Raw genomic sequence first — 10,992 nt, forward strand, 5'->3', positions numbered from 1 at the left:
CCGGGATTGGTTCCCTGCCTTGTGCCCTGTGTTGGCTGGGATTGGCTCCAGCAGACCACCGTGACCCAGTGTTTGGATTCAGCGGGTTGGAAAATGGATGGATGGATAATTTCCATTTGTTTGCGCTATCATTTTTTTTGAGAGACTGTTGAATTTTAGTACTTTCATTATCTCTAACCTGCTCTGCATGTGTAACGCGCCAACATTTTTGAATTCTTTACGATGTTCTACTTTGTCATCTACTCTTTGTCGTTTATTTCCGGCCCCAGGCGTGGTTAAATCTCTTGGCACAAAGTCTCGTCTCACAGGACATGAAAGTATCTCTCTGAAAAAGTCACATCTCGTCTCATCTCGTCCCAGGATTTTTTTTTGATGTAATAGAGATAAATTTCTACTGTGCGTTTTGCTCAATAGCAAAATGTATTTTATTAGTATATTAAAATTAAAATAACACCCTGATTTTACACTGGCATCACGAACAAACTTATTTATTTTTACTGGGCAGTTAACAAGTTAAGGAAATTAAATGGTCGGTTGGTTAAGTTCAAATAAATTTAGTTAAACATGAAGTGATGGGGGCGGCACGGTGGCGCAGCGGGTAGCGCTGCTGCCTCGCAGTTGGGAGATCTGGGGACCTGGGTTCGCTTCCCGGGTCCTCCCTGCGTGGAGTTTGCATGTTCTCCCCGTGTCTGCGTGGGTTTCCTCCGGGCGCTCCGGTTTCCTCCCACATTCCAAAGACATGCAGGTTAGGTGGATTGGCATTTCTAAATTGGCCGTAGTGTGTGCTTGGTGTGTGGGTGTGTTTGTGTGTGTCCTGCGGTGGGTTGGCACCCTGCCCAGGATTGGTTCCTGCCTTGTGCCCTGTGTTGGCTGGGATTGGCTCCAGCAGACCCCCGTGACCCTGTGTTCGGATTCAGCGGGTTGGAAAATGGATGGATGGATGGATGAACTGATGGTTAAAATATAAAATAAAAAAAAAAAAAAAAAAAAAAAAACAGCAACAAGAGAGTCTATACATAATAAAATAACTGATTCAGGACTGAAAAAGGACATTAATCAAATGCCTAATGAATAGACAGCCAAGTGGAAAGATAGGTACACCCCATGAAATTTTTTTTTTCTTTTTAACATATTTGTATGCATCTTCATTTACAGTATCTATAGATAACAATGATATAAATATGGCATGATGTTTATTATGTTTCGGAGTCTGTAGTATAATTTAAAACTTTACATATGGCAAAAAGTTAAGTACACACCTCTATTTATCACTATTTAGAACCGGGTGCTAAAGACTAAAATTTCATTAGACAGCATCTTGCCTGAACATGTCCCATTATATAAGACATTGTAGAGTCTAGACTTCTCTTTGTTGTTGAAGTGTATGTTCTCACACAACATTTTCCATGATTTTCTACAAAAGAACAACAATTATTTTAAAAACAAGTTCTAAACTTGACTAAAATTTTTTTCAACCTTACTATCACTACTCACTTACACATCTCTCTCTCTCTCTATATATATATATATATATATAAAATCCCATGTATGTCTGCCTGTAGGGCGGCACGGTGGCACAGTGGGTAGCGCTGCTGCCTCGCAGTTGGGAGACCTGGGGACCTGGGTTCGCTTCCTGGGTCCTCCCTGCGTGGGTTTCCTCCGGGCGCTCCGGTTTCCTCCCACAGTCCAAAGACATACAGGTTTAACAGATTTCTATTCATGCTAAGTATCATAGTTTGCTTATAGGAGCGATTTATCTGCTAATCTGAGACAGAGGCCATGGGCCGAGGGAAAGGGGAAGCATGACGTCAGGAGTGGGGAACCTGGCAGGACCCTCCTCACTCCCGTGCCAGCCTTTGTTTGAGTCACTCTACCTTTGGCCACGTTTTGGAGTGTACCTTGGCTCCACTTAGCTAGCGATACCCATTTGTTTATTGATTTTTAAAGTTTGTCCTGTTTCACTACTACGCAGGCGGAACCGTGGGGGACAGCTAGTTAGTGCTAAAGAGAAAATTTCCCTTTAATAGGTTTATGTAAAACTTATATGCTAAATTATTCTAAATTAATAACCTATTTTACAGAAGTGTTGTTATTTTGTCATATTTCATCTCAAATATCAAAAGTAGCATTTAAACTATTATTTACCACAGCTTAATTCTTCATGGTGGGCAAGCCTTTGGTTAAGCAAACATCAAGTCATATAGAAGTCAATCATGGAAAAAAGAAATCCAGTATCTTCTGAAACGGTAAACCCCCAGTTCCAGCCTATGCTGTTTCACAAAAAGTTGTCAGTTTGTTTAAGGCATACAGCTTATACAGGGTGGAACACACAAAAGCTTGTCAGATGCAGTTTGAGCCATCTTGTTCAAGGCGCTGCAATACCTGATCAGGTCACCTTTAAAAGGCCTACATGCAAAGCTTAGGCCCCACAAAACAAAGTTTGCCCTTAGTAAGTTTCCTGGGCATTCCATAATGCCATAACATTCCCCAGAAGTAGGGAAGAAGGCCACTGGCATACTGTAGGTAGGCTATTTCACATTCCAGTATAATCAGGCATCATGGATTAAGCTGTTCAGTGACCTGACAGCAGGCAAAGTTTCAGCAGGCCAGATAACCATCCAAAATGTGTTTGTTCACAGGACTGACACATTAAACTGGTCTATCTCTGGGTTTACTTTTGATCTGTCATCCTTACTTTAGATAAAACCACCGACAGGCACAATGTCTGCAATATTAACAGGACAGTGACAAACTGGCTCTATGCTTTTGGCCTTTGAGCAAGCAAACCTGTCAGAGACCCTCTGCTTACACATGATAGATGCCTGACCCTTCTTCAATGCAGTACCAGGGTACACAAACACACACACAACTGTAGTGATAACTGTTCAAAAGAATGCTGATATGCAAGTTTTGTCATGGCCTGCCTTCTCGAGAGTACCACTGCATCAATACATCTGGGAATGTGACTTTCTGCCAGCCAATGGTCAGCAACTTTAGACTCCTCTGCATGAATGAGAAAACACTCACAAATTCTGATTCAGAGGCTTGTTTGTTAGCTCGGTGTGTCAGATGCAGTCACCCAAAATACTTAGGAAATGCAAGATAAATGCTGTTAATATGCACTGTTCTTTGTTTTTCTGTTAAAATTTACTGTTGTGCTAATTTTTTGATTATTCTTTGTTTTTTGTCATTTCAGCAACAAAGGTTGAAATTTCAGTCTAATAACTGCTGGTGTTTTTTTTACCCTCATCAGTAATAGTAATAATTCTTTACATTTATATAACACTTTTATCACTACTCAAAGTGCATCAGTGAGTGGGGAGCCCCTTCAACCACCACTAACATGTCGCATTCACCTGCATGCTGCAATGGTAGACATTTTTATGCCAGTACACTCACCACACATAAGCTGTTATACGGTGAGTGATTAGATAGAGAGAGAGCCAATTAGAGACTGGGGATGATTAGGGGGTCAGGATGGTAACAATTTAGCCTGGACACTGGGATACACTCTTCTTTTTATGAAGGATACCCAGGGATCTCTTATGACCAGAGAGAGTCAGAACCTCTGACGGCGCCATTTTTACAGCACAGTGTCCCCATCACTGCACTGCACAGGGACATTGGGATCCACATTCAGAGTACAGAGTAAAGCGCCCCCTTCTGGCCTCACCAACACATCATCTGGCAGCAACCTAAGCTTCTTCCTAGATGGTATCCCATCCAAGTACTGGCCGGACCTGCTCATGCTGAGCTTCAGGTGGGTGACCTGTTCTGAAGTGCACGTGGAATGGCTGCTACTGTATATTTACTGTGAGTCAAGTGAAATCATAAGACTCGAAGGCTCACTTTTTTATTTACTCCTCTTCTTCATAGCCAAAATGTGTTGCTATTTTCTTTTGGGCTTCAGGGATGTGAACTTTTGAGCATTTTATTTTTAAAGCAGGGAATATTTTTTTACTACAATTTTTAGTCTGTGGTTTAGGGCAAGCAAGAACTGCAATTTCTAGCAAGGACTATTTTAAAAAATAAAAATCATTAAGTGTACATGTTTGCATTTTAAAAAAGTACCTTTGGCTCAAAATTCAAATCATCGATTCCATCAGCACAGGACAATCCAATACTGAAAATCCAGGCTTACCAATGTTTGCTCATTATTCACAGAGAATTACCAAAGCTCATTCAAACTGCAATGAGACAATTGTGCACACCGCACTCCAATTCACACAACAATGTTTCCCCATATGACTACTAATCATACTTTGTTTGAGCTTACTGGCTTAATTAATACTGCACAAAAGCAGAATGATTCAGAAGTTTCCCATTGTCACAAAGCCCATTCTACAACTGTTTTGAGCGAGAACATATTCTCGCTCAAAGCTAAAGCATTCCGAAGATGGGTTACGTTCACAAACCATTGTGTTCATGTAGTAGCAGTGGTCAAATTGTCACTGTCACGTGTGCAGAATACACTGAAAGTCTTACTTGCATGTCTGACCGAGATGTGACACGTCACCACTCCCCATTACCATGATAAATAATAACCATTTACACAGAGAAAGTACCATAGTTTTAACTTATCAACTTTCCTTTATCATTTAACTACTAATATATCCATGTGTATAGTGCACAACAATATTACTGAAAAGCTCAACTTTTAAAATTACATAACTGGCATTGCATTTCTCAGTTTTCAAGCAGTGTGATGAAGAGTGGGGTTGTAGGGGCCTGCCAATCTTTCCTTGATGTTATTGTGGACAATCTACATGAATAGGATGGACAAGTTTGTTGGGTTAAATAGCCTGTACTAATCACAATTGATTAAATTGAATTATTTCCATCAGGCGTAACAATAATAAAAAAAAACCATATTTCCATCAGGCATAACAATAATAAAAAAAAAACATATCAGTGCATCACAGGTTAAAAGATTGGATTACAATGCAAACTATAAGGTAGTCTCTCTCAATATTAAGCAACATTGACAACAAAACAGACAAAAACACATCACATTAAAAAATTCTGAGTGTTATACTAATAATTGGATGACTGCACAGTGAACACAAAGTGCACAAGAAATTCTTCACTTAAAACATCTCACCTATGACATAAAGCAATCCTTTGTCATAGCCCTGCAATACTCCAAATCCTCGATTTCATTGTACATCTATGTCATCACTGAAAGATGGCCACACACAGAGGACAGCTCCTTCAGATGGGAAAAAAATCACTATTTCTTCCTTTTAAAAACTGTAGCTGTCCTTTTTCTAATTTTAGAAATCTTGGAAAAAGTAGAAAAAACTCCCTTGCCTGTAGTTCTCATCTTCATTTCTGCCTAGGACGTTTGAAGTTGTATCCTAAAGTTAAGGTGGCTTGAAATTGACTCTACAATCCCCTCATTGAATTAACACCAAGGAGTGTTGCACAGGATGTTTATGTGGTTCTCACCTCACTACTCGTTCAACATATTACCTCCGCCATCGCGGATGTTGCACAGCCATGATTAACACATGAAAAAATAAAACATGCCTTTAATTTTTTTTTTCCTACAAAGTTATATGAATATTGTAAACAAGTGGTGTGCTATAAATTATACTATAAATAAAATATAATAAAACAAAAGGTAAAAAAATGAAAATTTTGAAGACTAAAATTAAGCAGCATGTCCAAAATATTAACCATACCTAATGACAGATTTGATTTGAACTGGATAAAGCATTGTATGTCTGTCTGGCTGCAATTCACTCAGCTGAATCCAAGTTTAAACAAGTGAGAAAATGAAGGCAAGGAAGTACATTCAGGTGCGTTCAGAAACTTCTAACTGATATGAAAGATGGAGTAATTTATATTTTTTGGTTACTTCATCACAGAGTCAGTTATCACATTTTTTTGTTTACTGAATATTTTTGTAACAATGAGTCATATTCAAAAATAACACTGATAACTGAATGAAATTACATGTATTAATAGACTACTTGCTTTTTAGCAGCATTTTTCAATGTCAAGTAGTTAAAAACGAAGCACAAATAGACTTGTGGTGGCTAAATAATTTTAATACATAGAAAAGTCCAATTTAAGTGATGTGATAATGGCATTGATTGAGGTGCTGTTAATATAAACAGTAAAGTGAAATTACAACAGAAAAATAACTACAAAGAGAAAATGAACAATCTACCCTATATTATGTATATATATAAAATCCTAAGCCTAAAAGTGCAACGATTTTATGTGATGCTTTTATGTCACGCTTTAAATCGGGCTTATTTTAAAACCTACATATATATGTTTGATAAATTCTGAAAAGAATGATACCAAACTTTAATATGATGTTGTTAGATTTTCAGATTCTTATTCAGTTTTTAAATTATAAACTAAAAAATAACAAGAACGTACGTCCCGCAAGACAAGACTTTGCACCAAGACATTTAACCAGGTCCGGGGCCGGAAATAAAAGACAGAGTAGGACAGCTGCTGTACAGGCTTTTAAATGTTCGAAGCGCCACACGAGATGCAGATCACACGGCACGGCAGCAGCAATCCAGCAGTTGATCGAGCAAAGAGGAGAAAAAAAAGGAGGAAAAAAAGGAGAAAAAAAAACTATTTGTTTCCCATTGTGTCACTGTTTAAGAGGGGGTTTCAGAAGAGCAACCGCATCTCCGTGGAGTGCATTCAGCCCCCCCTTCACAACGTGAGCGGCAGAGACGTGAAGTGTCTGGCACGTAGCGCAGGCCAGGGGGGTCACCCCCTAGTACTAGCAGAAAATCACAATCACTACTACCCCAGGAAAAAAGAAAAGCACAGAGAATATCAGGACTTTTGAACTGTTGATTAACAAGGACATTTTCTTGTCATTTAACATGTTTGTCAACACCATTACCATAATAAGACAGATAAATAGCAGTGTAACTCAAGTATCTCTTATCCAAAGCATTTCAGATTTTGGAATATTTGCATATTATATATATATATATATATATATATATATATATATATATATAATGGGATATCTTGGAGACACCCTAGATCAAGCAAGGATATGCAGACAAACCAGCTTACGACTCACGTGTATAATAATTCATATCACTGAGCCTTTATTATAATGTGCATTAATGTGACAAATATATTAAATGACAAAAGTGATGAATATGATGTATAGACTATATTTTACAATATCTCAGCAAACCTTCACTTCTTCATGCCTCCTGGGCTGGAAGGCATTAACTGACCAACGAGTTGCTACGTTTAGTTTTCGTATGGTGTTAGTGTACATATATAAAATTGTGAATTTCCCATTGGGATTAATAAAGTATCTATCTATCTATATATCTATCTAAAACATAACATGTTTTTATCAACATAGAATGGCAATTTGAAGCAGTGTCCAGTCTTCCTAATGTAGTCAGAGAAACTCACTGCACTCATATTGCAATAAGATCACCTACCAAGAATGATGGTTCTTTTGTTAAGCATAAGTAGTAACATTCCATTAACACATAGCACAGGTGTTGGCATTTCATTCCCAAAATCCCAACACAACATACTGAAACTGCCATGCAGCATCTATCCTGCGTTACAGCACTTCACAGGAGAACCGAAAGTCAATCAAGTGATGATGCATTGTAGCACTCACTACTCCATGAAGCACCCCAACCTAGGTTGCTGATCATGCGTCCTAGCTATGTGGAGCTTCGTGGAGAACAACCCACCCTTCAGAATGAATAAATCCATTTGAAATCTGCATGTGTTGTTTACATCTGCTCAGCAGTAAAATAAAGTTAGAGGGATCTTTGGTGGCATCATGTCAGCTCTCAAAATGTTTCGAATTTTGGAGCATTTTAGATTAGGGGTACTCAACCTGTACTATATTGTATTGTCCCAAGACGATGAATAAATATTAAGAAAATAGATGTTAATGGTCTCCTTGCTATTGTTATCTAACTCCTACAGACGCCTTGATGTGGTATTAGAAGTTTAATCCATGTTTCAAGGTTTTCAGACAAAAATATTTTTCATAAATGGTTGATGACAGCCCTAAGGATACATGACAGAATGCAAGGAGCATCTTCTGATGTGGTCCTGCTTTCTTTAAGATGTGCTTACTGTATGTGCTGCTTCGTTTGTTCTAATTTATTTGGAAAGAAATGGACTGAGTGAGGACTGATGCAAGATGAAGATCATTCAGGCTAGAGTTCTTTAGAAATCAATACGCTTTTTACAAGCTATGTGCTGAAATTCAGATCAGCTGTAAAGCAGACTTAAGTACTTTAATGTTTATGTCTATTTTTTTGTTTTTGTTTGTGGATGCAGACAAGACTGATTCAGAGAACCACGGCTCTGTCATCTTCTGGTTGTTATCATTGACAAATGTTAGGAATGAATATCAGATCACATTTGGAAGTGTGCTGGGTATTAGCATTTTGGAGCCATTATGCCAAGTGGGTATAAAACAATAATTCATACTGGACTGGGCACAATAACACAAAAGTAAAGGCCATTTATAACCCTGAAACGAATACTGCTATTAAGTTAGAACTCCAGGGATACTAGCAAAAAAACTACCACGTTCTAGTTGTTATCTGTGACAAATGTCTGGAATGAAGACCAGGTCACAGTATCACATTTCAGCTAGCATCCTAAGGAACCATATTATACTGTAGATGTCATATTGAGTGTAGCAACTTTTAATTCCTGGCCTAGTTGGACTGTCTGTGGCTAAATAAGTTCAAGAAAAATAAACTTATGAAAATAACCCAATTGGGGTGTGTACTCTGTAGACTATATAGCAACTAGGGCTTCAAGATTTGTAAAACAAAAGAGCAAAAGGAAAAGCAGATAAGATTATAAAGGACCAGACACCCTGCTTAAATAACTGTTTCAAAATTTCACCTTCTGGAAGGCAATACTCGCTGTGATAATTTAAAACAAGTAAAAATAGTTTTATACCAAGGGTGATAAAACTTTTAAATAGACAAAATTGAATTCTGTTGAAATAAGTTAATATTTTTAGAATTGTTTTTAGGTGTATATCATAATTTGTATTTTATTGCATACACTCCCGTTCGTCCGCAACACTGCTCAGGTTTAACATGTTAAGAAGATAAATGGATTTATGTGTTATATGTAGGAATCTTCTCTTGCATGTTGCTGACTGGATCAAAGAAAATTTCACCTCGTGGAGAATAAAGATTAACTAACATTAGGTGTTGGGAAGCGTGCTAGGCATTAGCATGCTGCAGCCCCCCTCCTACAGTCTCTGTTCCACTTCCATCTGGCAGAAGGTACAGTAGCATCCGAACCAGTTCTGCAACAGCCTCTACACACTGGCTGGCCGGACTCTGAACTTGTGTTGCTCCCTGTCCTCAGATCTGTTCTTAATAGCTTAATAGCCTCTTGACTTGAAGTGGGTATAAAGAACCACCCCGCACTGAACTGGGCACAATAACGCTAATATAAAGGCTAAAAATAATATTGCTGTTAACACTCTAGCAAATAATACAATGTACAGATTACTAATTTGGCGAGATCGTCTGTGTTTAATTTTTTTCTGATATTCTTTACTTTTTTGCAGTTCAGCTTATTTCTGAGTTGATGTCATGCGAAGAACGTCTAAACAGTGTTTACTTGAAAATTCCTGGAACTGACAGTAGCTCGGGGAGGGTGAGTTACTGTAATCAGATATGCTCTTGCTCTGGTACGTTATCAAGTCGTACGAAAATAAAAATACTTTCACCTAGTTCAATCAGGCCTAACGCAAGTTTGCAATATTGTGTTATAGAGCACTGGAAACATAACGAAGTGTGTGATTTTTCCTCTAGTCATTACTGCCCCATTTGTCACTCTAACAGGGTGCATGAAAACGAAAGCTCCTTCACAACGTTGTTGTCTGAGCACGACTAAAGCTAATTCGAGATACGCCGATCTCCACTTCTTTAATCCTCTCATTTCCTCTAACCCCGATGAGCTTGCACTCGAAATTCTCTGAAGTGACGCACATGCGCTTGCGCACTAGCCTACCTATTCACTTCACGCGCGCTCCTGAAGTTGGCCGGGGCCCAAGAACTTCCTCAATAGCACGGCAACAGAAACGTAAGGCATTATGTAAAAATCCAAATATAAAAGCACTGCAGCTTCTACTTACCATATACAGATTCTGCCACCGTCCAGCAGAATCCATATCTTCAAATTCCCGATCCATTTCAATTCCGGGATACGTTGCTTCGGGGCTTTACGTTTCAATCGTTACGCATCCTTAAGCGCAGCCATTCGCCGAAACAGTGCGGAACAACTGCCTCTCAGTAAAAGTGACGTCATGGTAGTCCACGCCGACGCATGCGTCGCCACTAGGCCAGCCAGAGCCCACCCCCCCTGCCGCAGGATGGAGAGGATATTCACCAATAACTGGGCACGTTGATCTTGATTGACGGCTTAAAACCCCGGCTGCAGTGGAACGCGTTATTTTGAAGGCGGGCTCCGGAAAACGTCACATCGGGACGCCTCTCCCGCTTGAATTGGAAAGCTAGCGCTACGGTCTTCCGATCAGTTGAACCTTCTGGTGCGAAGTTTCTTTTTGTTTTGTGCAACGTTAAATATTTGTAATACATAATAACATAGAAATATGTCAAAAGTCAAGCAGCCTTTTACAAACGCTGCTTTCCCGCGACAGTTTTATTGTAAATTATGTCTTTGTCTTCCTGCTGTATTTTGTTCAGTGTTTGCTATCGAATTTCTCTGTACCGGATTCAGTTATGTATCAAATATTCAGGTTTGTACTAAGTGATGACTTATATATTTAAAAAAATGTTTTGTTTTTTTTTTCTAAAAAGTGTACTTGTAACATAACATTTATTATTATAGCAACATGCTGTGTGTATGAAAAGTTAGACGGGTGTAAACCAGTATAGGCAGTAATAGTGTACGAAAAATGTATAAAAAGATTTAAAAAGAAATTTTTATATTACAATATATTTGTTTTTTTCACATTTTAGTTCAGCA

The 10,992-nt window shown here is 38.6% G+C and overlaps 1 protein-coding gene across 2 annotated transcripts in view; it reads right to left on the minus strand.

Annotated features, from left to right (window-relative positions):
* ptpn2b (protein tyrosine phosphatase non-receptor type 2b) overlaps positions 1-10,307 on the minus strand; it is a 53,318-nt gene extending 43,011 nt beyond the window's left edge. The window contains exon 1 of one of the 2 annotated variants that reach the window (XM_028817596.2): positions 10,139-10,307. In XM_028817596.2, the coding sequence (XP_028673429.1) occupies positions 10,139-10,195 (57 nt within the window). In that variant the 5' untranslated portion in view covers positions 10,196-10,307. The remainder of the gene's footprint in view (positions 1-10,138) is intronic. The other variant, XM_028817597.2, reaches the window with a different exon arrangement.
* Positions 10,308-10,992: the final 685 nt, after the last annotated feature.

This window comes from Erpetoichthys calabaricus, chromosome 13 (genome assembly GCF_900747795.2).
Source record: "Erpetoichthys calabaricus chromosome 13, fErpCal1.3, whole genome shotgun sequence".
Taxonomy (NCBI): domain Eukaryota; kingdom Metazoa; phylum Chordata; class Cladistia; order Polypteriformes; family Polypteridae; genus Erpetoichthys; species Erpetoichthys calabaricus.